Below are 26,544 nucleotides of genomic sequence, written 5' to 3'. Positions count from 1 at the left end.
TAATGTACAGTAATGAACAGTAATGAACAGTAATGTACAGTAATAAACAGTAATGAACAGTAATGTACAGTAATGAACAGTAATGTACAGTAATAAACAGTAATGTACAGTAATAAACAGTAATGAACAGTAATGAACAGTAATGTACAGTAATGAACAGTAATGTACAGTAATAAACAGTAATGAACAGTAATGTACAGTAATGTACAGTAATAAACAGTAATGAACAGTAACAACTGTGAAACTCTAGTTTGTGCTTTTCTGTGGTGTTCAGTAGCTGATGGCTAACTGCAGGGTTTTCTGAACTGTGGGTTTCCTTCCTGCCTCTGCTCACAAGCACATGGCTCTGTTGGTTTCTGGTCAGTTCTAGCCCCTCCTGTTCATTAGTAGTCCCACCTGTTCCTCCTCTGTAGCCACGACCCCTTATTAGTTTCAGGTGCCCTTTGTTAGTCTCTGTATAAGTACCCCTTGTTTCAGCCTTCCCTTGTCTGGTCTTGTATGTGGTCATGTGTGTTTGTGATCATGGCGGTTTAAGGTGTTGTAGCCTGGCCTGTTTGGTCAGTTCCAGTTTGTTTCCTTTGTTAGTTTCAGTGTTCGGTTTCTATCTCTTTGTGTTCTGTTTGTTCTGTTCAGTTTTATCTTTTATTAAAGACCTGCATTAATGTCCACCTCCACCTCCAAGCCTCACCCACCATAACAACAGCAAAGACCAAAGATTCTCTTTGGTGTTATATATAAAGAACTGATTTATAAAAATGTTAACCTATGAAAACAAGCTTTTTAGATGGGCAGGGAGTTGAAATACATAAATACATCCCTGAGTGACCTTCATCATGTAATCCTAAGGTCAGTAGCTCCTACACACATACTGAATCAATGTTCACTTTGGAGTCATGCTTCAGTCTACCCTGTGAAGTTTATGATCACCTTGGAGAAGTTGTATCAGCTCAAAATGGTTCTCTCACTATCTAGAACTCCCCCTATTACACAATGCTACCTGTTGTCAGATAGAAGACCACAAGATAAAAACAGGCAGGTGATCCACTGATCCACCGCCATCCACTGATCCAAAAACTCTTTTTATTAATACCCTTGACTTTAGAAGAAACAATGCATGAGCAGATGTCCCAATACTTTTGTCTATTTTTGTGCAGTAAGGAATGACTATGTTACACACTCTCAGAAATGCCAGTGAGGAGCTGAGCCCAGCTTTTTACATCACTGACTAATAGTTCCCTTAAGGAGGCCTGCAGGGTGTTACTGCATCCAGTGAAAACACCAGCTGTGTGATCATCCCGCCTGAAGTCCTGGAGACATTCCCTCATCCAGTTTACGTCATATGACCTTTGAGGGGTTCTAGGTAATTTGCCAGAACACGTATTCCTAACGTGTTTATTTACTTAATTATTTCATTGTTTATTCAGCAGAACCAAAACCAGAGCCATCAACACTGCACTGCACTGTAAAAAAGCCAATATGTTAACTTATTACTCAGTCAGAGTCGGGGGGTCAGTCTGAATCTGAGCTTCACTGTAGAGAAACTGACCCACTCTGATCTCTGTACAGTGGAGGTGAACGGAACCAGGCCTCAGTCACCATGACTACAACACAGATGCAGCCCATAATTTATCTCCTATCCAAACCCACCAGTGCAGCTACACAAGTCTTCTGAGTTTCATATGGAATGATGATGATGATGATGATGATGATGATGATGAAGGTAAAATAGTGAATAGAGAATCTCAACTAATGCAGTTCTCTTTAGGGACTACTTTCTGTAGCCGCACTACACCCTGCAGCATGTATCCCTCCACCATTTTAATGATCTGATTTTAAAAGCAGGTTCTAGAGCCGAACTCTTCTCAGAACTCTGGTAGAACCGTGTCTCAGGCATCAGGCAGCGTCTTCATCACCATTAGGTGAAGAACTTTCTGTGAGGAGCTTTTATTAGAGCTTCAGACGTCTGCTTCCCTTCACCTCCACTGTAGAACCACAGCTCTGACTGGGGGAGATTATCTAGAACCTCCACTGTAGAACAGCTCTGACTGGAGGAGCTTATCTAGAACCTCCACTGTAGAACAGCTCTGACTGGAGGAGCTTATCTAGAACCGAGCGTTTCACACCAAACCTCCCAAACCTCCACTCTGAATGAGTCACATCCTAACTGGTTAATTCTGCAGAGATGAGGTAGATGAGGTGTTGATGAGGTCATAGTGTGGACTGTACAGATGGACTCAGACGCCGCTGTTTATAAAGGTTAAAAACATCAGGTTTATTTATATGATGTAACCATTACAGTAAAATAACTGGAGTGAAGCTGTAAAAGTGAGAAAATACTCTGTTGGTAATTATGCTAAAATAACAATTATTCACAAAACAAACAAACAATCAAACAAACAAACATAGCAACTTTACAGGAGAAGGAAAAACGTCTAAATTTTCAATGGAAGTCAAGGTAAAAGATTTTGGAGAAAATTACTATTGGTCCATTCATCACCAAATCCGGATACCCTATAAAGAACAAAGCCTATCATCTCTTCATCCTTTTGCTCCTTCCCTCTCATCTTGGAAGCTGCTCTCAATCAGGTCCTGTAGCTCAAAGAAGGTCGGCCTGTCCTCGCTGCTGAAGGCCCAGCACTGCATCATCATACTGTACACCTGCACAACAGGTAAGAAGAGTGTGTGATGCTCTACAAAGTTTCACACCCTTGGTTAAATGCTGTGTGATTAAGGGTGGGCGATATGACCGAAATCGTTCATCTGCTAGATTGAGCTCCATCATCCCTCCAGAGAACCCCACAGCTCAATTCTGGGGGGCTTTACACCCCTCTATCCCAGGCTTGGCATTAGGGTCATGATGTTGATCTGCTCCAGAGGGTCCTATTCTATTGGCAGTACTTCTTCTCTACAGGGACTAGACTGTGTGGCACCAATAATGACTTGGCTGCTGGACTGCTGCATTTGAGATGGGGGAGACGATCAAATAAGGCCTGTCCTATACATCGTGACTCAGTGGTGTTAAACTGAGTGTTGTTACCTTTGGTGGACACAGGGGCGGCACTGGCAGCCTCCAGTTCTCCTTCAGGACGTTGAACAGATTAACAGCCATCATGGGGCCCTGGATGTCACTGCCTATCCTCTGGAGGGACAGCTACACAAACACACACCCACACAAAAACACACAGTTGTATCTTTAAAATCAGCAGCTTCAGGATCATGCTGACGCTCCACTGACTGTAACAGGGGGAGAACGGCGTCTCCGTCATTCCCACTCTGGGCCGGAGCGCTGCTGCTGCTACTGCACTATGGAGGTTTGGTGGTGGAGCTGCAGGAGGAGAACCTCTCTCCAGAACTGCTGTGTAACGCTGCAGAACCCATAGAGTCATATTAGTGTAAAATCCTGTAGTATTACTCTATTGTTCCAAGCCTGGCTGCTGCGCCCCCTAGTGGTGAAATATAAAAAAAGACTGGAAACTGCTGCATCTGTATTATGTAGAGGTGGGTACTGACATTCCAAATGTTGACATTCCCACTGGTTGCCATGGCAACATGCAAACCAGAAACGCCTCTGACTGGCTCATTTTACCTTTCCCGTCTATCCCATCGTTAGGGATTTTTTCCAATATGCTGAGAGGGTGGGGACCCGCTGATACTGAGGGTGAATCTACTCTTTGAGCCGGTATCGTTGCTCAGTACACCAGTCTTTTTTAAAATCCCTGTGATAATGTACTTAAACATATTCATGGCTAGTGCTGAGCACTGTTAGAGGGCCAACTGGACTGAAAGTCCCAAAATCAGAGTTAATGTGAATTATATAAAAATACAGCAACAAATAAACATAATAATACTGGTAAACAAACAATATCACAAAATCAGAACACACCAACATGAGAACATTCTCCAGCAGATCATTAAATCCGTTTCTGTGTGACGGTGTGGTTTATGAACTGCCAAGATTAACATGCAAACGAGCGACAGAGCAGTAGTGCTGGAAAGCTGTAGCCTCTTAATGCCTCAGTAAACCTGCTGGTGCTCTTTATGAATCTCGCCCATATCTGAACGTCAGTTTGGGTTTTGATGGACTTAATCTATTCACCCATACAGAACTCTGTATATGGCCATTTATGCATATATACCTTAAACAATTGACATATATCTTAAACTTCATGTCCATGTTTATTGGATACATATATGTAAGTGTCATGTATTTGACTTATGCATGACATATTGATCATACATATATTTTTGACAGATAGATAAATACATACATGCACATGCACATATATAGTGGTTTGTGTGGCGCAACAGATAACACCACTACCGTTCAGTGACTGGGGTTTAATTCCCGGTCTGGGTGACTGTGGGTGCTGGGCTACACCAATAAGAGTCCTTGGGCAAGACTCCTAACGCTACACTGCTCCACCTCTGTAATACAAGTAACCTTGTAAGTCGCTCTGGATACAAGCCTCAGCTAAATGCTGTAAAATGTAAATATATATATAAATATATATGCAGTAAATACATAAATATGATTGATGAATGATTATTTATGAAAGATTATTTGTAAATGGTTATTTGTGAATGATTATTTGTGAATGATTATTTGTGAATGATTATTTGTGAGTGATTATTTGTGAATGATTATTTGTGAATGATTATTTGTGCATCATTATTTGTGAATGATTATTTGTGAATGATTATTTGTGCATGATTATTTGTGAGTGATTATTTGTGCATGATTATTTGTGAGTGATTATTTGTGCATGATTATTTGTGAATGATTATTTGTGAGTGATTATTTGTGAGTGATTATTTGTGCATGATTATTTGTGAGTGATTATTTGTGCATGATTATTTGTGAATGATTATTTGTGAGTGATTATTTGTGAATGATTATTTGTGAATGATTATTTGTGCATCATTATTTGTGAATGATTATTTGTGAATGATTATTTGTGCATGATTATTTGTGAGTGATTATTTGTGCATGATTATTTGTGAGTGATTATTTGTGCATGATTATTTGTGAATGATTATTTGTGAGTGATTATTTGTGAGTGATTATTTGCGAATGATTATTTGTGCATGATTATTTGTGAGTGATTATTTGTGCATGATTATTTGTGAGTGATTATTTGTGCATGATTATTTGTGAATGATTATTTGTGAGTGATTATTTGTGAGTGATTATTTGCAAATGATTATTTGTGAATGATTATTTGTGAGTGATTATTTGTGAGTGATTATTTGCGAATGATTATTTGTGAATGATTATTTTACACTCTGAATGCAGCTTGTACAGTTCAGTAAGTGAAGACAAAACGTCCAGAATAATGTCATATTTCAGTTTGTCGTCCTGTGGAGGACGTATTTACATACTAACACAGGCCCTCAGAACAGGGGTGCTTTCTGAGCAAGACTGTATTGAACTTTTGAACAAGACTGTATTGGTGATGAAGGTGCTTTTGTTTCAAACCCAAGTTCTGGGTAAAGTGTGTGAACAGCAGTGTGTGTGTATGTGTGTGTGTATGTGTGTGTGTGTGTGTGTGTGTGTGTGTGTGTGTGTGTGTGTGTGTCAGGGTGGTTCTGACATACCCGTTTGGGATTCCGGCTCAGCTCACAGAAGGAAAACAGCTCGTGCAGAACGATACCAAAACTCCACACGTCCGACTTGTGGGAAAATTTATAATCAGAAATGGATTCAGGTGCGTACCTGGAGGCGGAGCAGAATGGAATGATAAATGCCAAATGCTGGAAACCAGCTATTGATATAATTATGATTATTATTAGTAGCAGCAGCAGCAGCAGCTCACTGTTACACTATTTTCATAATAGACTTTCTCTTTATTTCGAGTTAAATGGCTGAAGGTGTATAAAGGTGGTATTTGACTTTAAAAGCTGAAAAGTTAAAGAACGGATTATTAAATTAATGGTTCAGTCAGTAATGCTAATGTTGCTAACAGTGAATGACAGTGAATAGTCATGAACTGTTCCTATAAGCCTATATGTACTTGTGGTGTCCCGTTCTACTGCTCAGAGCTTTTCTATGGAAGCTGTGTGAGCTCCACTGAACGCCTATGTCAGCAACAGTGACCCTGAAAGTGGCTAAATTCACTCATCAGGAGGAGTGTCCACAACCTTTGGACATATCGAATATTTAGTGGATGTGGATGTTCTGTTTCTTCTGTTTATGAATCAGAGTGAAATCTGTGTAAAATCAGGTTTGGTCACCAGAAGATGGGGCTCTCTCCGAACTGCGAGACCCGGTAATATTCCTTATCATATGGGATGATCTTCGTCAGGCCGAAATCTGCAATTTTCACCAGCGTGTCGCCAGCTACAAGGATATTCCGGGCGGCCAGGTCACGGTGGACGTAGCGCAGACTCTGCAGGTACTCCATCCCCTATACACACACACACACACACACACACACACACAGGTATTTCAGCACGGTGTTTCAGCACGGTGTTCACATAAATAAATACTGTTTATATGTAAACACAGTTCCATGTTTGGAATTCCTGAATCTGTGCATATTTAAAACACTGAGTGATGTAATTCTCAAACCCAAACCTCATTATGCATAAAAATGATGCTGCGGGAACAGAAATGCAATAAGTGAAATATTTAATGTAATCATTGCCAGAATATTTTAACATTCAGGACTCGGCCTTCCCGACATCTCTTTATTTTAACCACTGTGAGGTGGAGCGTGCCTACCTATAATGAACTCTATATAACATTAGAATAAACCCTAATAGACATAAAGTCAGTGGTCAGTGAGAGTGTCTACCTGTAATGAACTCTATATAACATTAGAATAAACCCTAATAAACATAAAGTCAGTGGTCAGTGAGAGTGTCTACCTGTAATGAACTCTATATAACATTAGAATAAACCCTAATAAACATAAAGTCAGTGGTCAGTGAGAGTGTCTACCTGTAATTAACTCTATATAACATTAGAATAAACCCAAATAAACATAAAGTCAGTGGTCAGTGAGAGTGTCTACCTGTAATTAACTCTATATAACATTAGAATAAACCCAAATAAACATAACGTCAGCGGTCAGTGAGAGTGTCTACCTGTAATTAACTCTATATAACATTAGAATAAACCCAAATAAACATAAAGTCAGTGGTCAGTGAGAGTGTCTACCTGTAATTAACTCTATATAACATTAGAATAAACCCAAATAAACATAGTCAGTGGTCAGTGAGAGTGTCTACCTGTAATTAACTCTATATAACATTAGAATAAACCCAAATAAACATAGTCAGTGGTCAGTGAGAGTGTCTACCTGTAATTAACTCTATATAACATTAGAATAAACTCAAATAAACATGAAGTCAGTGGTCAGTAAGAGGGTCTACCTGTAATTAACTCTAATATAACATTAGAATACACCAGATGGTCAGAATGATCTGTTAATGAGTGATAGAGTTATTGATCTGTTGGTTAGAGGAACACAGGTAGAAGATCACAGGTCTGGGTGCTGATCTTCTCTGTGAACTCCAGACTTTGTAGGGATGTGTTCAGCTCTACTGTACAGAACGGCTGATTACATAAACTAGCTGCTGAAGGGAACAACAGGGCATAGTGGCCTTCCTCCAGGAATTCACTGTTTGGACTGTTTGTGTACATGAGTGTGTGTGTGTGTATGTGTGTGTGTGTGTGTGTGTGTGTGTGTGTGTGTGTGTGTATGCATTTGTTTATACCTTACAAATCTGAGAAGCGAACAGCAGCAGCCTCCTGGCGCTGAGGGTGTTTTTACATTTTTCCATGTATCCGATCAGACTCCCGTAGGGCAAGTACTCCATCACCAACCTCATACTCAGACGACCTGTCCAGAGGGGAGGAGTCTCAGAGTTCACTCAACTCTACTCAACTCTACTTAACACACAGCTCAACACACAGCTCAACACACAGCTCAACACACAGCTCAACACACAGCTCAGCACACAGCTCAACACACAGCTCAGCACACAGCTCAACACACAGCTCAACACAGGGGATGTGCTCCTACTAACTGCTCACTTTGCTGAATACCTCCTACCCTTCGCTTCCTTTTGAAGTAATCTGTCACAATAACAATCATAAATCATATCCCTGTCATATTAAAGGCCGAGCAGGTGTGATGATATTTTTAGGTAAATACAGTAATGCTTGAGCTGAAGTGCCTCACGCATCACGCTTGGCCTGTCAGCATCACACAGCTCTTAAGATGTTCACGGCTCATTTCAGTCCATTGAGCTCTCACCTCTACACACTACTAATCATCGCTGACCCTACTGGTTATATTGTGAAGTGCAGCAACAAACATACTTTTATTTATGAATAATAATAAAATGTAAATATTATTGCTGGTTGAAAGAATGATTACACAGGTGCCCAGTCAGAACACCACCCCCTAAAAACCCCAACACCTCAACTCCTCATACTCAAATGACAAGTTGCATACTGTTTCACAGCAGTTACAGAATACTTAAAATATATAAATAAACTATAATTTATAATAAATTATAGTTTAGTGCAAATAATAATAATTTTATATATAAATAGCTTTTATAGTATCTTAAACTACACAGGGTTAAAGCGAGCCTTAATAAAAATGTAATATAGACCCAGTATAACACGGTACTAGCTTATAAAGCCCCCCAGCATTGAGGAGCTGTGGAGCAGTGGAGGAACTGTGTTCTCTGGAATGATGGTGGAGGAGCTCCATCCAGTACTTTTGGATGGGATGAGTTGGGGAGTTGGGGATGATGAGGTGGGGTGATGATCATCATCCAACATCCTGACCTCACTAACACTCTTGTTACTAAATGTAATCAAATCCTCACAGCAATGCTCTTCCTCTAAACTCTAGTAGAAAGTCTTCTTCTCTGGACAGTAGAGACAGTTACTCCAACAGAAGCAGGAGAAACTCTGTAATACCCTTGATTTCAGAAAAAACAGTGAATGCGCAGGTGTCCCAATACTTTAGTCCATACAGTGTAGGTGTGATTTGAGCAGGGCAGTATGGGTTATTAGTGCTGACCTGCGCTGTAGCAGATTCCTCTGTATTTGACGATGTAGTCACAGTTCAGAGAGCTGATGGTCTGGATCTCCTTCTGGAAGTCGCCCACGTTGGCCTGCTTGTTGGGCTGCAGCTGCTTTACAGCCACTAACTCTCCCGTGTTGTCGCCCAGTGGGTCATATCTGCACAGCTCCACAGTGCCAAAGTTACCCTACACACACACACACACACACACACACACACACACACAGACACACACACAGACACACACACACACAGACACACACACAGAGACACACACACACACAGACACACATACACACACAGACACAGATTTACTGACCACTGACAGCAAAAACAATGTGAAAACAAGGTAGAGGCACAGGTTAGGTGTTTCTGATAAAGTGGCCAGTGAGTGGACACGGTGGTTAGGGGTTTCTACTAAAGTGGCAGTGAGTGGACACACTGGTTAGGGGTTTCTAATAAAGTGGCCAGTGAGTTGACACACTGATTAGGGGTTTCTAATAAAGTGGCCAGTGAGTGGACACACTGGTTCAGGGTTTCTGATAAAGTGGCCAGTGAGTGGACACATTCGTTAGGTGTTTCTAATAAAGTGGCCAGTGAGTGGACACATCCGTTAGGTGTTTTTGATAAAGTGGCCAGTGAGTGGACACACTGGTAAGGTGTGTCTAATAAAGTGGGCAGTGAGTGGACACATTCGTTAGGTGTTTCTGATAAAGTGGCTAGTGAGTGGACACACTGGTTAGGGGTTTCTGATAAAGTGGCCAGTGAGTGGACACATTCGTTAGGTGTTTCTGATAAAGTGGCTAGTGAGTGGACACACTGGTTAGGGGTTTCTGATAAAGTGGCCAGTGAGTGGACACATTCGTTAGGTGTTTCTGATAAAGTGGCTAGTGAGTGGACACACTGGTTAGGGGTTTCTGATAAAGTGGCCAGTGAGTGGACACATTCGTTAGGTGTTTCTAATAAAGTGGCCAGTGAGTGGACACACTGGTTAGGTGTTTCTGATAAAGTGGCTAAAGTATGTGTATGTATTTGTGCACTGAAATACAGTGCCACCCTCTAGTGGTGAATGCAGATGATGGCATGTGTGCTAACCTTGCCCAGAGGAGAAATGAAGCGCAGGTGTCTCTCCTCAAACACCTCCTGCTCCTGCTGTCTGGGCATGCTCAGCGCCCTCCAGAAGCTGTCTCTCTCGGGCAGAGTGCCGGACGCATGCAGAATCTCATAATCTGTGGAGTTCAGAGTTAGATTCAGCGACAGCTGTGTAACCCTGTGTTATCTGACGGGATGATGACTGTAGAGCAGTGTGTGTGTGTGTGTGTGTGTGTGTGTGTGTATTACCTGAGGTGATGAGACTGTTGAGGTGGCGGATGATGCTCCTGGACGATGGTCTGAGCTCAGGTTGGTACTCCATACACTGTGATATGAGGTCAGCTAACTCTGTCCAGTCCAGACAGGGCAGCTGAGAGCGCCGCTCATAAAACTGCAGCTTCTGCTCAAACACGAAACACCAGCAGTTCATACACCCCTCCCACACAGCCTCACTGAGAGCCAATCAGAGAGTACTACTGACCCATCCACCTATCAGATTACCCAACTGCATCTCAGCCTTAATCCAACAGTACAGTAGAGTACAGTACAGTACAGTCGATCTGTCTGTCTGTCTACCTGTCTGCCTGTCTGTCTATCTGTCTATCTATCTATCTGTCTGTCTGTCTATCTATTTGTCTGTCTGTCTGTCTGTCTGTCTGCTTGTCTGTCTATGTATCTATCTGTCTGGCTGTCTGTCTATCTGTCTATTTGTCTGTCTGTCTATCTGTCTGTCTGTCTATCTATCCATCTGTCTGTCTGCTTGTCTATCTATATATCTATCTGTCTGTCTATCTGTTTGTCTGTCTATCTGTCTATCTGTCTGGCTGTCTATCTATTCATCTGTCTGTCTCTCTGTCTGTCTGTCTGCTTGTCTATCTATGTACCTATCTGTCTGTCTATCTGTCTGTCTGTCTGTCTGTTTGTCTGTCTATCTGTCTATGTGTCTGTCTGTCTTTCTGTCTGTCAATCTGTCTGTCTGTCTATCTGTTTGTCTATCTTTGTATCTGTCTGTCTGTCTGTCTGTGTATGTAGTATTATGTAACCTGTCTGGGGTCGAGGCGCTGCAGTGGAACCTCTCCTCCGTTAAACAGCTCCCACAGCGTCGTCCCAAAACTCCACTTATCACTCTGCTGCCCCAGCTCCAGCATGTCCAGCACCTCCGGCGCCACCCACGGGATTCTGTCTAACACCACTGCGCACACACACACACACACACACACACACATTCCCACTCTGTACAGGCACGTTTCTTTAGATACTCTTCTTCATTTAGAGATAAAGGACACGTGTATATTTCTACTCTTTATATTTACTCAGTATCAGAACCTGACCTCCACTCTGGTCTACGTTAAACATCTAAACATGCTTGCATGTAAAGATGAGACCCTCTGACTCTATTTGTGTTTACCCTCTCTGCCCAGCATGGCCACGCTGATGCCCGGGTCGCTGAGCTTGATGAAGGGCGAGTTGTCTGAGTTGGGATCCCCCTCTCGGACCAGCAGCAGGTTCTTAGCGCAGATGTTCCCGTGCACGATGTTCTTCTCCTCCTGGAAGCACATGAGGATTTCTCTGAAGAGGAGGAATATGAATAATAACTGTGGTCTAAACCTGACAAAACCTCTTAACTCCACACTGGACTGATTGGGGTGTTTTGGTGAGGGTCAGTGTTATGAGGTCAGTTCAGAGCACAATAGCGTTGGCTTAGCATGTAGCAATGTTCATACATTATGTGGACAAAAGTATTGGGACACCTGCCCATGTGTGATGTTTCTATTGTTAACGAACATCTGAGTTTCTTCCTCACCAGGAAGTTGAGGGTGCAGGCCAGCTGCTTGGCCACGTCCAGTTTCCAGCTGAGCGACACTGATGATCTCTTCAGGTAGAGGTCCAGAGCTCCATGCTTTACAAACTCCTGAACCATGATGTCTGCAAAACACATCACACAGGGCCTTACGCAGGGGTCACACGAGGTCACACACAGTGCAAACACACACGCACATACACACACAAAGCGCTGCATCATCAGAACTCCCAAACACTCAAGAGGGTTCTCCAGACTCCAGAGGGTTCTCCAAACTCTCTCAGGTGTGGGTTTCCTGCTCTAACGCACCTTAAGTCCCTGAAGGGCTCCTCAGATGGCCTGTCAAAAGTTTGGGGACATTAGCTGTCTTGCAGTGACTTACCCACATGTAGAACTGAAAAGGGTTCCCTGACTGGTAGAAAAAGTGGAAGTCCACATTAAATCATCTACACTATTAAGAATTAAAAGTGCTACAATGGTTCTTTAAACAATGTCATAGAAAAATAGTAGCAAAAGAATAGTAGAACCATCCGCTTTCTTAAAGAACCCTTGAAGAACCGCTCTTTTTAAGAGTGTGCAAATGAAATACATATCTGATTAGATCTGATCATTCTGTTTGTGAAACTGAAGGTGCAACCGGGATCCGGGACCAGGAATACAGCTGAAGGCCACGCCCATTTTCTGCCTTAGTTGTGATGTCACTCATCAGCAATGAAACCTGTCAGGTGTTCAAACACTTTTAGACCAAAAGAGCTTTGATCTGTTGTTTCAACAACAGTCTGATCAGATTTGACCAGAGTTCCGGTACCGAAGAAGACCGTATGGTGAGGAAGAAGCTGGATCAGTAAGGAGGCGGGGCTTATCATGTTTTTGAGCAGAACTGAAACAGAAGCTGGAACAGAAGCTGGAACAGAAGCTGCAGAACCAAGAATAATTCATCTCAGAAACAAAAATGATGCTGGATCTGAAACGATGATGATGCGTATCATTACCCTCCCAACACACACACACACTCACTCACACACACCCCTCAGATTAAACACAGGATGAACTCTAGAGGAAGAGGTGAGTGAGGAGAGGGTGGACGAGTGTCCAAAGCGTACTTTTGGATTTGTGGACGCTGACCCCATACACCAGCAGCAGGTGCTTGTGGGAAATTTGGCTCATCAGGCTGGCTGCTTCGAAGAAAGACTGAAAAACACACAGAGTTCAAAGTTAGAACATCCAGTAAGCCCCACACTGTAGAACCAATCAGGAACCAGCACTGCTGGGCCAAATGGAGGAACCGCTAGGCAACCCCATACTAACCACCTGAAATACCACAGCAACCATTCTAGCAACCACTAAGAAAGACCTTAGCACCACCATGGCACACACGTAGCAATACCATAGCAACCACCTTTCAACTCCTTGAGCAATACCATAGCGCCTACTTAGCAACACCTTAGCAACCACTTGAAATTGCACAGCAACCATGCTAGCAACTTCCAACAAACATCCTAACACACCATGGCACCTTCTTAGCAACAGCTTAGTAATCCCCTAAAATATCATAGCAACCACCCTACCAAGAAGCACCTTAGCAAGACCATAGTGCCTACTTAGCAACACCTTAGCAACCACCTCAAATAGTACAGCAACCATGCTTGCAACCTCTAACAAATTCCTTAACACCATGGCACCCTCTTAGCAACTATAGAAACCCCCTGAAAAACCACATAGCAACCACCCTACCAAGAAGCATCTTGGCAAGACCATAGAACCCACTTGAAACACTACAGCAACTACCTGGTATACTATATAACAACTGCTAGGCAGTACCTTAGCAACCATCTGATATAACAAATGTATAGCAACAAACTGGCAACCACTTGGGATGCCATAGCAACCACTTAGCAAAAGCATTTTACACTAGTGACCTAGTGACTGAAGCAGCGGCCTAGAAACAGCGTGGCAGCAGGAACCACTTGTTTGTCCAGAGGTAAATACGGACTCCACATGATGTGGAAGAGCACTTTTCTCCACCCGACCCGGTTAGAACCCGAGTGTTTCTGGACCTCCCAGCTCTAATCGCCAGTCAGCAAGAACTCAGAGCTATACTGCAGACATCCTTTTCCTCTCGCCGTGGGTTCACACACCTCCCAGCTGTTTTTGTGTTCTGCATCCAAAACCTTCAGCAGGACCTCAGTGGTGTGTGTTTCTCCGTCCCGGTGGTGTGTTTTGCATCCCCGGTAGATGTGTGTGAAGGAGCCTTGACCCAAACTCTCCTTCTGCAGAGACAGGAGAAGAACGTTAGTTACACTCTCGCCATACAAAACCAACACTCTCCTGACTGAGCTCTGATCCCAGATTCAGTCGATCAGAGGCCCCGCTCAGAGGAACCGCTCAGAGGAATGCTCAGAGGAACCGCTCAGAGGAACCGCTCAGAGGCCCCGCTCAGAGGCCCCGCTCAGAGGAACAGCTCAGAGGCCCTGCTCAGAGGAACCGCTCAGAGGAACCGCTCAGAGGCCCCGCTCAGAGGAACAGCTCAGAGGCCCTGCTCAGAGGAACCGCTCAGAGGAACCGCTCAGAGGAACCGCTCAGTGGAACTGTTCAGAGGCCCCGCTCAGAGGAACAGCTCAGAGGCCCCGCTCAGAGGAACCGCTCAAAGGAACCACTCAGAGGAACCACTCAGAGGAACCACTCAGAGGAACACCTCAGTGGAACCGTTTAGAGGAACCGCTCAGAGGAACCGCTCAGAGGAACCACTCAGAGGAACCACTCAGAGGAACACCTCAGTGGAACCGTTTAGAGGAACTGTTCAGAGAAACACCTCAGTGGAACCGTTTAGAGGAACCGCTCAGAGGAACCGCTCAGAGGAACCACTCAGAGGAACCACTCAGAGGAACACCTCAGTGGAACCGTTTAGAAGAACCACTCAGAGGAACCGCTCAGAGGAATCGCTCAGAGGAACCACTCAGAGGAACCACTCAGAGGAACACCTCAGTGGAACCGTTTAGAGGAACCACTCAGAGGAACCGCTCAGAGGAACCACTCAGAGGAACCACTCAGAGGAACACCTCAGTGGAACCGTTTAGAAGAACCACTCAGAGGAACCGCTCAGAGGAATCGCTCAGAGGAACCACTCAGAGGAACCACTCAGAGGAACACCTCAGTGGAACCGTTTAGAGGAACCACTCAGAGGAACCGCTCAGAGGAACCGTTTAGAGGAACCGCTCAGAGGAACCGCTCAGAGGAACCACTCAGAGGAATCACTCAGAGGAACACCTCAGTGGAACCGTTTAGAGGAACCACTCAGAGGAACCGCTCAGAGGAACCGCTCAGAGGAACCGCTCAGAGGAACCACTCAGAGGAACCACTCAGAGGAACACCTCAGTGGAACCGTTTAGAGGAACGGTGTGTGTTTTTGAGTGAGTGTGTGTGTAGATGTTTGTGTATGTGTATGTTCGTGTTTGTGTGTCTGTGTGTGTTTGTGTGTGAACATGTTTTGTGTGTGTATGTTTGTGTGTGTGTGCGTGTGTGTGTGTGACTGTGTATGTAGATGTTCGTGTGTGTGTGTGTGTCTCACCCAGATCAGCTCCTCGTGTTTGATCATGTGGAACTGGATGTGGCTGGGTCTGTGTCTCTGCTGGGGGGGGGAGCTGGGGATCTCAGACACGCTGCTGTTCCGAATGATGACCAGGTTGGAGAGTTCTGCAGAGAGCACCAGCACATAGCATTCATTCATAAGGCTGCATTAATGTGTACCATGTTGCTATGGTTGTTGCTAGGTGGTTGCTATGGATTTACTTGGTAACTGATAGTAGTCGTGGTGTGTTATCTCAGAGGGTTGCTATGGGGTTGCTAGGTGGTTGCACAGATGGTTTGTACAGAATCCACCAGAGCTTTCTGTGAGCTACCATGTTTTACCGCTGTGTAAAAGTGAGTGTGAGTGTTAGTGTGAGTGTTAGTGTGAGTGCGAGTGTGAGTGTTAGTGTGAGTGTGAGTGTGAGTGTTAGTGTGAGTGTTAGTGCGAGTGTTAGTGTGAGTGTTAGTGTGAGTGTGAGTGTGAGTGTGAGTGTTAGTGTGAGTGCGAGTGTGAGTGTTAGTGTGAGTGTGAGTGTGAGTGTTAGTGTGAGTGTTAGTGCAAGTGTTAGTGTGAGTGTTAGTGTGAGTGTGAGTGTGAGTGTTAGTGTGAGTGCGAGTGTGAGTGTGAGTGTGAGTGTTAGTGTGAGTGTGAGTGTTAGTGTGAGTGTTAGTGCGAGTGTTAGTGTGAGTGTTAGTGTGAGTGTGAGTGTTAGTGTGAGTGTTAGTGTGAGTGTGAGTGTTAGTGTGAGTGTGAGTGTGAGTGTTAGTGTGAGTGTTAGTGTGAGTGTGAGTGTTAGTGTGAGTGTTAGTGTGAGTGTGAGTGTTAGTGTGAGTGCGAGTGTGAGTGTGAGTGTGAGTGTGAGTGTTAGTGTGAGTGTGAGTGTTAGTGTGAGTGTTAGTGCGAGTGTTAGTGTGAGTGTTAGTGTGAGTGTGAGTGTGAGTGTGAGTGTTAGTGTGAGTGCGAGTGTGAGTGTGAGTGTGAGTGTTAGTGTGAGTGTGAGTGTTAGTGTGAGTGTTAGTGCGAGTGTTAGTGTGAGTGTTAGTGTGAGTGTGAGTGTGAGTGTTAGTGTGAGTGTGAGTGTGAGTGTTAGTGTTAGTGTGAGTGTGAGTGTGAGTGTTAGTGTGAGTGTGAGTGTGAGTGTTAGTGTGAGTGTGAGTATGAGTGTGAGTGTGAGTGTTAGTGTTAGTGTGAGCGAGTGTTAGTGCGAGTGTGAGTGTTAGTGTGAGTGTGAGTGTTAGTGTGAGCGTGAGTGTTAGTGCGAGTGTGAGTGTTAGTGTGAGTGTGAGTGTTAGTGTGAGTGAGTGTTAGTGTTAGTGTGAGTGTTAGCGTGAGTGTGAGTGTTAGTGTGAGTGAGTGTTAGTGTGAGTGTGAGTGTGAGTGTGAGTGTGAGTATGAGTGTGAGTGTGAGTGTTAGTGTTAGTGTGAGCGAGTGTTAGTGTTAGTGTGAGTGTGAGTGTTAGTGTGAGCGTGAGTGTTAGTGCGAGTGTGAGTGTTAGTGTGAGTGTGAGTGTTAGTGTGAGTGAGTGTTAGTGTTAGTGTGAGTGTTAGCGTGAGTGCGAGTGTTAGTGTGAGTGTTAGTGTGAGTGTTAGTGTGAGTGCGAGTGCGAGTGCGAGTGTGAGTGTGAGTGTGAGTGTGAGTGTTAGTGTGAGTGCGAGTGTTAGTGTGAGTGTTTGTGTGAGTGTTAGTGTGAGTGTTTGTGTGAGCGCGAGTGTCAGTGTGAGTGTGAGTGTTAGTGTGAGTGTGAGTGTTAGTGTGAGTGTTTGTGTGAGCGCGAGTGTCAGTGTGAGTATGAGTGTGAGTGTTAGTGTGAGTGCGAGTGTTAGTGTGAGTGTTAGTGTGAGTGTGAGTGTTAGTGTGAGTGTTAGTGTGAGTATGAGTGTGAGTGTGAGTGTTAGTGTGAGTGTGAGTGTTAGTGTGAGTGTGAGTGTGAGTGTTAGTGTGAGTGAGTGTTAGTGTGAGTGTTAGCGTGAGTGTGAGTGTTAGTGTGAGTGAGTGTTAGTGTGAGTGTGAGTGTGAGTGTGAGTGTGAGTGTGAGTATGAGTGTGAGTGTGAGTGTTAGTGTTAGTGTGAGCGAGTGTTAGTGCGAGTGTGAGTGTTAGTGTGAGTGTGAGTGTTAGTGTGAGCGTGAGTGTTAGTGCGAGTGTGAGTGTTAGTGTGAGTGTGAGTGTTAGTGTGAGTGAGTGTTAGTGTTAGTGTGAGTGTTAGCGTGAGTGCGAGTGTTAGTGTGAGTGTTAGTGTGAGTGTTAGTGTGAGTGCGAGTGCGAGTGCGAGTGTGAGTGTGAGTGTGAGTGTTAGTGTGAGTGCGAGTGTTAGTGTGAGTGTTTGTGTGAGTGTTAGTGTGAGTGTTTGTGTGAGCGCGAGTGTCAGTGTGAGTGTGAGTGTTAGTGTGAGTGTGAGTGTTAGTGTGAGTGTTTGTGTGAGCGCGAGTGTCAGTGTGAGTGCGAGTGTTAGTGTGAGTGTTAGTGTGAGTGTGAGTGTTAGTGTGAGTGTTAGTGTGAGTATGAGTGTGAGTGTGAGTGTTAGTGTTAGTGTGAGTGTGAGTGTTAGTGTGAGTGTTAGTGTGAGTGTTAGTGTGAGTGTGAGTGTGAGTGTGAGTGTTAGTGTGAGTGCGAGTGTGAGTGAGTGTGAGTGTTAGTGTGAGTGTGAGTGTGAGTGTGAGTGTTAGTGAGAGTGTTAGTGCGAGTGTTAGTGTGAGTGTTAGTGTGAGTGTGAGTGTTAGTGTGAGTGTGAGTGTGAGTGTGAGTGTTAGTGTGAGTGTGAGTATGAGTGTGAGTGTGAGTGTTAGTGTTAGTGTGAGCGAGTGTTAGTGCGAGTGTGAGTGTTAGTGTGAGTGTGAGTGTTAGTGTGAGCGTGAGTGTTAGTGCGAGTGTGAGTGTTAGTGTGAGTGTGAGTGTGAGTGCGAGTGTTAGTGTTAGTGTGAGTGTGAGTGTTAGTGTGAGTGTGAGTGTGAGTGTTAGTGTGAGTGTGAGTGTGAGTATGAGTGTGAGTGTGAGTGTTAGTGTGAGTGAGTGTTAGTGTTAGTGTGAGTGTTAGCGTGAGTGCGAGTGTTAGTGTGAGTGTTAGTGTGAGTGTTAGTGTGAGTGCGAGTGTGAGTGCGAGTGTTAGTGTTAGTGTGAGTGCGAGTGTTAGTGTGAGTGTTTGTGTGAGTGTTAGTGTGAGTGTTTGTGTGAGCGCGAGTGTCAGTGTGAGTGTGAGTGTTAGTGTGAGTGTGAGTGTTAGTGTGAGTGTTTGTGTGAGCGCGAGTGTCAGTGTGAGTATGAGTGTGAGTGTTAGTGTGAGTGCGAGTGTTAGTGTGAGTGTTAGTGTGAGTGTTAGTGTGAGTGTGAGTGTTAGTGTGAGTGTTAGTGTGAGTATGAGTGTGAGTGTGAGTGTTAGTGTGAGTGTTAGTGTGAGTGTGAGTGTTATTGTGAGTGTGAGTGTTAGTGTTAGTGCGAGTGTGAGTGTGAGTATGAGTGTGAGTGTGAGTGTGAGTGCGAGTGTTAGTGTGAGTGTGAGTGTGAGTGTTAGTGTGAGTGTTAGTGTGAGTGTTAGTGTTAGTGTGAGTGCGAGTGTTAGTGTGAGTGTTAGTGCGAGTGTGAGTGTGAGTGTGAGTATGAGTGTGAGTGTTTGTGTGAGCGCGAGTGTCAGTGTGAGTATGAGTGTGAGTGTTACTGTGAGTGTTAGTGTTAGTATGAGTGTTAGTGTGAGTGTGAGTGTGTGTTAGTGTGAGTGTGAGTGTTAGTGTTAGTGTTAGTGTTAGTGTGAGTGTGAGTGTGAGTGTTAGTGTGAGTGTTAGTGTGAGTGTGAGTGTTAGTATGAGTGTTAGTGTTAGTGTTAGTGTTAGTGTTAGTGTGAGTGTTAGTGTGAGTGTTAGTGTGAGTGTGAGTGTTAGTATGAGTGTTAGTGTTAGTGTTAGTATGAGTGTGAGTGTGAGTGTTAGTATGAGTGTTAGTGTTAGTGTTAGTGTTAGTGTGAGTGTTAGTGTGAGTGTGAGTGTTAGTGTGAGTGTGAGTGTTAGTATGAGTGTTAGTGTTAGTGTTAGTGTTAGTATGAGTGTGAGTGTGAGTGTTAGTGTGAGTGTTAGTATGAGTGTGAGTGTTAGTGTGAGTGTTAGTGTTAGTGTTAGTGTTAGTGTGAGTGTGAGTGTTAGTGTGAGTGTTAGTGTGAGTGTTAGTATGAGTGTGAGTGTTAGTGTGAGTGTTAGTGTTAGTGTTAGTGTTAGTGTGAGTGTGAGTGTTAGTGTGAGTGTGAACTCATTCAGTGCACAGTTTGGATCTGTAAGAGCTTATTATTGTTCAATTAGAGTGCAGTGTGTGTGTAAGAGCAGGCTCAGTAGATGTCTGGTGCAGTGTGTGTGTGAGTGTGTGTGTGTGTGTGTGTGTGATGTCCATCACCTTTGGCTTTGGGGGGACAGCTCCTGCCCAGAGTTACAGGGATGTCAGACAGAAGCAGTGTGTTTCTCTGGTAGAAGTCTGTGAGGTCTCTCAGGCTGCAGAAGGAGCTGTGGATTCCCGCCAGGTGAAACTTCTCGTTCTTCTCTATCAGACAGTCCTTATAGTCCACGCCAAGCGGCGTCTGACCACACAACCAAAACCCACCGGACAGAAACAGTGAAAATCATCAACAACAAAAACAAAACTGAAAACTGAAATTTGATTACAGTCCTGATCCTCAGGGGGCGGAGTCCAGAGCAGGGATTTCCCCATTCAAACACAGCCCAGATTTTACAGTGTAACGTCACACAGGGTACATCTGTACTTCTAACATGACTAGCGCCCCCTACAGGATTTGGCACTTACAGTCCACCTCTTACAGTTATAGTATCTAATATTAGCACTATATAAGGCACAAAATATACTACATTCCAATGAAGCCGTTCAGCCACTGTAAGCTGCACCCATTGCTGACACAGATGTGCAAATGCACACACAGCTTGTCTAGTCCCTGTAGAGAAGAAGTACTGCCAATAGAATAGGACTCTCTCTAGCAGATCAACATCATGACCCTATTGGAGCTGAGGAGTTGAGGGTGATGAGGTGGGGTGGCGATCATCCAACATCCTGACCCTCAAGACTCTTGTTACTGAATGCAATCAAATTCGCACAGCAATGCTCCTCCTCCAAAATCTAGTAGACAGTCTTGTTCTCTGGACAGTAGAGACTCCAGTAGTTACTCCAACAGAAATATAATATAATAAGCTCTTTTAATACCCTTGATTTCAGAAGATACAATGAATGAGCAGGTGTCCCAATACTTTTGCCCACATAGTGTAAGCTGCTATAGAGAACCTTTTCAGCACTTCAGGCTTCAGTGATTTTATTATGACTAAGGGGGTCAACTTCATGCCGGACTTCATGCGCACACTGAGAACACACAGCTGCGCAGTCTCTCGTGGTTTATTGCTTTATTTATCTTTATATAATAAAGTCATGTGGATTGAATATTGGCCAACTGACAGTCATAAATGCAGATGTTAAATGTAAACAGCTGGCAGATGGCAGATACTGCATAACGACTGCATGTAAGTGCGTTTTGTCTGCGCGAGAGCGAGCGAGTGCTACCTGTAGGCAGACCATGAGGAAATATTTATCAAACTCCTTGGGACTGCGGCGCAGGAGGAACATGCCGTTTTGGGCTCCCGCCTTCCTCAGCTTGTGCACGGCGAATTCTGACCTTGAGGCGACAGATGTGGAAAAACATCCCGTCAGTCAGATGTGGAACGCCTGCACCGTCCACCGAACTCCTTCCTCATCATTAAAAAGACACGTTTTTGAAGAGGGGCTATATTTTGTAGGTCACTTACGTGATAGGACCATGGCAGTGACTTTCGAGGTCCTGCAGAAGGCTGGGTGGAGCGACCTCCGAGCAGAAGTAATGACTGGAGTCGGTGGTCAGTCTGAAATAGCCATCAATCAGCGACACGAAGGACAGCGCCTCAGCCAGAGTCTGAAACTCCACCTCCTGTTGATGAAAACAGCTCATTTACACACTTTACCCCACTTACCCCAACCACCAATTAGCACTGCAGCTACGAGGCTAATGTAGCTAACAAGTAATGGAAGCATATACCCCACCAATTAGCACTGTAGCTATGAGGCTAACATAGCTAACAAGTAATGGAAGCTGTTACCCCACCATTTAGCACTGAAGCTACAAGGCTAATGTAGCTAACAAGCAATGGAAGCTTATACCCCACCATTTAGCACTGAAGCTACAAGGCTAATGTAGCTAACAAGCAATGGAAGCTTATACCCCACCATTTAGCACTGGAGCTATGAGGCTAATGTAGCTAAGTAATGGATGCTAATACTCAGTAAGTAAAGATGAATCAGAATGAGTGAAATATTTTGGTTAAATTTTAAAGGAGCACCATGCAAAAGTTTGGGGACCCGAGAGATTGGAGCTGTCGGAACATTCACCAAGTTCTCTGACCTTAATTAGCTTCACTAATTACAGGAACATATTTTTGACCAGGGGTGCCTAAACTTTTGCATGCCGCTGTATGTAATCTGTGTGTTGATGGTTTCAGTCCACTGACCAGGCAGCGGTCGTCTTGTCTGGTCAGAGTGACCACTCGTCCTTCTGCTGGGAGCTGCTCCTGGCCCACTCGCTTTATATTGATGTCCGTGATCTGGGGGAAGTCACAGAACGTCTGCCACTCCTGAGAGAACCGGAACAACACTGAGAGTTAGACCGCCAGTGGTGTGAGGGTCTCCGCGGTAGGGAACCCTACAGAACCTTCTGGGAGAACCAATTTCATTTCATTTAATAGAATCATTACATTATATTTAAACTCTGTAGTAGTAGTATACAGCAGTCTAGCCCCGCCCCTTCAGCATACAGCAATTTTGCCCCACCCATTTAGCCTACAGCAGTTTAGCCACACCCATTTAGCCTACAGCAGTTTAGCCCCACCCACTCAGCCTACAGCAGTTTAGCCCCACGCATTCAGCCTACAGCAGTTTAGCCCCACCCATTCAGCCTACAGCATCTTAGCCCCACCCATTCAGCCTACAGCAGTTTAGCCCCACCCATTCAGCTTACAGCAGTTTAGCCCCACCCATTCAGCCTACAGCAGTTTAGCCCCACCCATTCAGCCTACAGCAGTTTAGCCCCACCCACTCAGCCTACAGCAGCTTAACCCCACCCACTCAGCCTACAGCAGTTTAGCCCCACGCATTCAGCCTACAGCAGTTTAGCCCCACCCATTCAGCCTACAGCAGTTTAGCCCCACCCATTCAGCCTACAGCATCTTAGCCCCACCCATTCAACCTACAGCAGTTTAGCCCCACCCATTCAGTTTACAGCAGTTTAGCCCCACCCATTCAGCCTACAGCAGTTTAGCCCCACCCATTCAGCCTACAGCATCTTAGCCCCACCCATTCAGTCTACAGCAGTTTAGCCCCACCCATTCAGTTTACAGCAGTTTAGCCCCACCCATTTAACCTACAGCAGTTTAGCCCCACCCATTCAGCCTACAGCAGTTTAGCCCCACCCACTCAGCCTACAGCAGTTTAGCCCCACCCACTCAGCCTACAGCAGCTTAGCCCCACCCACTCATGTTGAAATGATAAGAAATGTTTCAATCTATACTGCTGAATGAATGAGGTGCAATACAGGGCAGCCCATCAGAACAGAGCTCATTTACATAAATCAGTCTTAAGGTACAGTCAGTGTAATTGTAGGGAATAAAGAATGGTTAGAAAAAAGGTTGTGTAAAAAGGAATTATGGGTATTTTTGGTTCATTAACCCACACAAACACTGTAGGTGGAGCTGAGGGGGGAATATAACGAGGTGTAAAGCGAAGAACTGAGTTAATGAGGCTGAAGCTTAAACGACTTTATTAGACTTTCCTAGAAGTCCGTTACCTGCCCGTCGTCGGACCGTGTTTGGAGCCCTCCCTCTCCTGACACCCTGACCACAGTCACAGACTGTGTCTCGGGGCGCTGGAGCCACCTGGACCTGCGCACAGTGAAGCACTCTGACCCGTAGTTGGGCTCCACAGCGCTCAGCTCCATCAGATACTTCAGCTTCAGGCTGCGCTCTCCGGCCGAACAGTGGCCCAGCTTCTGCAGGAAGCGCTTCAGAGTCTTGCGGATCTGATACCGGGCCAGGCGGCTCATTCTCTGGATGTCCTCTCGGTGCGTCTCTGGCAGACACGACTTGTAGCTGGAAGACAAAATGGGAATATGATTCACATGAATGACTGCCACTATTTCAGATGTAGGTTCTTTGCATTGATAAACTGATCTTCATATACAAAGAAAACAGGAACCTTTTAAAAAGCGTTTCATTATTGTGGTTAGTAAAAGAACCATTGTCACAGAACCCTTTTTAAGTGCCCTGTATAATAAGAACCCTTTATTAATGCCACATGGAACCCAGCTACCCTGCTGAATGAGACAGCATGGCCAGCTCTCTCTGGTTGAGCTGGTTGACCAGCGTAGCTCTTGACCAGTAGATTGAATGTTTTTGGTTGAGTTTGATGGTTTAGCTGATCTACCAGCATGATCAACCTGACCAAGCCAGAGCACCAGTAGGACCAAGCTAGACCATGCTGGTTGACCAACATCACCAAGCCTGTCAACATCACCAAGACTAAACTGGACACCCAGCTGATGACCAAAATCTACCAAATTAACAAATACTATGCTGGTCAAGAGCTCGTTCACTATCTAGCCTACCAGGATAGGGTGACCACCATGACCATCAAAGACCAGCTTAGACCATCTGAAACCAGCCACCAGCTGAAGCAGGCCTAGAGCTGGATGTTTCGGCAGGGCAGGCTGATCAGGCCAACAGATAGCTAACAGGCTAACAGGCTAAAAGACAAACAGGCTACCCAACCATTATTCAGAGTACAGCTTTGAATGCAGTTGAATGTATTTAGGAGAAATGTACTAATAAAGGGATCTATACAGCACTGAACGAGAACCATTGCCAAAGAACCTAGTTTAGTTCTAGATAGCTAGCGCTAACATTATTAAGCTAACGTGTCTGAATATTGACTCAGTTTATACTGAACTGAGTGATTCACTAAAATGAGTCAAATACGTCTCTACGTGGAGCCCAGCTAGGCCCATCTACCCAACAGATAGCTAACAGGCTAACAGGCTAACAGTCTAGCGCCTGTATGAATATTCAGTGTTCAGCTTTGAACTGAAGTGGTAATAAGGTCAGTATAATAAGGTCAGTGTAATAAGGTCAGTGTAATAAGGTCAGTAAAGGGGTAAACTGGTGTCAGAGAAGCATTTTGAAAAGAGCTAGACTGATCAACCTGGCGGACTACTAGCTAACAGGCTAAGGTGCTAATAGGCTAGCACTCTTCTGTGTTCACGCTCCAAGTGTCCTTTTCCATTTCCTCTGTTTATTCTTTAACTGAGAGATTTTTAAATCAAGGGAACGATGGATCACATTTTAAGTCTCTACACATTGTGTTTCTACCGTGATCCTCTGTATCTGTACAGAGGATCTGTAGAGTCACTAATGTTACGTATTTTATCATATTTAATGGTTTATGTGTAATACTAAACTAATTCTGCTTTGTTTAGAGTAAAAAAGCCCTTTTCAGCACTTCTATAGAACCCTATTTGCTTGGTGTAAGACCACCGCATCCTCAGTGGATGGAAGGTGGACAGAGTTGTGCTGAAATGTTGAAAAAACTTTAATGAACACTGTCAATATTCTATAACACTGTGTATCTCAGGTGTGCAGCCTCACAGAAACACACACAGGTGTACCATGCCCATCAACCTGGTGCTGTGATGAGCAGTGATGAGCAGTGATGAGCAGTGAGTACCTGACGGCCCTGCAGACTTCTCTTGGGCTGCGGTTCCTCTCTTTGGCCTGTCTCCACAGGTCCAGCACAGCCATGCCCAGACACTCCTGCATGGCACTCAGCGGGGGGGACACTCCGCCACGGCCGAACACGAAGTCGCTGCGAGACTGCAGAACCAGCACAGGCCATGTCAGAAGCAGCACTGCACTGAAGGCGTCTGATGCATTGAAAATGAACTCGGACGGACGGAAGGCGTTTATGTGATTATGAAAAACAGAATTAATGACTATAAATAAACCATTTATTGTATTTAAATATTCCCAGTGTGCTCCTGGAGCTCAGGTAGGTTCACCTACAGCAGCTAGTTGATGTTTTAGCAGCCAGGGACCCCTTCTGAAAAAGACTGCTACTGGAATAGCTAAATGCTATGACTGTTGTGTTTCTGCCGAATATGAGATCTGGACACCAAACCACCGAGCCTGAGGGTTCAAACATCCTGTGCAGAACCTTGTGTCCCTGCTGTGTCCCCCTTGCAAAGCCAAATACCAACCCAACCACCCAGCAACACCCTAGGAACCACATGTGATATCATAGCAGCCATGCACCTACCACCTTTACTGCAAACACCTGGGATGCTATAGGAACCGCTCAGTCCTTCATCAGATTAAATGATCTGGTATGACTGAATGGCCGTGTCCAGATCCCCAGCAGGAGTCCAGTGTGGAGTCTGCTGTCCAACTGTGTGTGTGTGTGTGTGTGTGTGTGTGTGTGTGTGTGTGTGTGTGTGTCTGATGTACCTGAGCAAACAGGTAGTCAATGACGCAGTAGTCCAGCACTGCACAGATCCTGCCTGTGGTCAGGCTGTAGCGGTACGTCGCTTTGGACCCCTCACCGAACCAGCCGGAGAAGAAAAACCTGCATAAACACACAAACACAGACAGACGCACAAAACCTGTAAACACCACCATCATAAGGAGACTGTGACCAGAGGAGGGGCTAATTCTCAGCACAGCACGGCAATGGTGTCATATTTACTGTTTACGTACATGTGTAATTTATATGGGAAATACTGTATTACATATAGGAGCTTAAAAATATACATATAGTGCATTCTATTATATATATATATATATATATATATATATATATATATATATATATATATATATATATATATATATATATATACGGGGAAATTAAGTTTACATTATATTAGTATTACTACTATTACTATAGGTATTTACATATACAGATAATTACAGTATTTAATGTATAAAGTC

General features: G+C 44.5%; 1 protein-coding gene across 6 annotated transcripts in view; it reads right to left on the bottom strand.

Annotated features, from left to right (window-relative positions):
* Positions 1 to 2,253: 2,253 nt before the first annotated feature.
* The window catches only part of jak3 (Janus kinase 3 (a protein tyrosine kinase, leukocyte)), a 30,656-nt gene continuing 6,365 nt past the window's right edge, over positions 2,254 to 26,544 (bottom strand). For all 6 annotated transcript variants that reach the window (XM_072681245.1, XM_072681241.1, XM_072681242.1 and 3 more), the window contains 21 exons: positions 26,062 to 26,179; positions 25,286 to 25,431; positions 23,355 to 23,655; positions 22,024 to 22,146; positions 21,289 to 21,446; positions 21,047 to 21,158; positions 19,880 to 20,060; positions 15,506 to 15,630; positions 14,076 to 14,207; positions 13,041 to 13,128; positions 11,941 to 12,062; positions 11,545 to 11,683; positions 11,180 to 11,328; positions 10,386 to 10,536; positions 10,140 to 10,273; positions 9,042 to 9,231; positions 7,720 to 7,844; positions 6,232 to 6,404; positions 5,596 to 5,713; positions 3,038 to 3,151; positions 2,254 to 2,658 (listed from right to left, as the gene is read on the bottom strand). In XM_072681245.1, coding sequence (XP_072537346.1) covers positions 2,539 to 2,658; positions 3,038 to 3,151; positions 5,596 to 5,713; positions 6,232 to 6,404; positions 7,720 to 7,844; positions 9,042 to 9,231; positions 10,140 to 10,273; positions 10,386 to 10,536; positions 11,180 to 11,328; positions 11,545 to 11,683; positions 11,941 to 12,062; positions 13,041 to 13,128; positions 14,076 to 14,207; positions 15,506 to 15,630; positions 19,880 to 20,060; positions 21,047 to 21,158; positions 21,289 to 21,446; positions 22,024 to 22,146; positions 23,355 to 23,655; positions 25,286 to 25,431; positions 26,062 to 26,179 — 3,019 coding nt within the window. In that variant the 3' untranslated portion in view covers positions 2,254 to 2,538. The remainder of the gene's footprint in view (positions 2,659 to 3,037; positions 3,152 to 5,595; positions 5,714 to 6,231; positions 6,405 to 7,719; positions 7,845 to 9,041; positions 9,232 to 10,139; positions 10,274 to 10,385; positions 10,537 to 11,179; positions 11,329 to 11,544; positions 11,684 to 11,940; positions 12,063 to 13,040; positions 13,129 to 14,075; positions 14,208 to 15,505; positions 15,631 to 19,879; positions 20,061 to 21,046; positions 21,159 to 21,288; positions 21,447 to 22,023; positions 22,147 to 23,354; positions 23,656 to 25,285; positions 25,432 to 26,061; positions 26,180 to 26,544) is intronic.

This window comes from Salminus brasiliensis, chromosome 6 (genome assembly GCF_030463535.1).
Source record: "Salminus brasiliensis chromosome 6, fSalBra1.hap2, whole genome shotgun sequence".
In the NCBI taxonomy this organism is placed as follows: Eukaryota; Metazoa; Chordata; class Actinopteri; order Characiformes; family Bryconidae; genus Salminus; species Salminus brasiliensis.
This window is presented reverse-complemented; position numbering and strand designations above follow the sequence as displayed.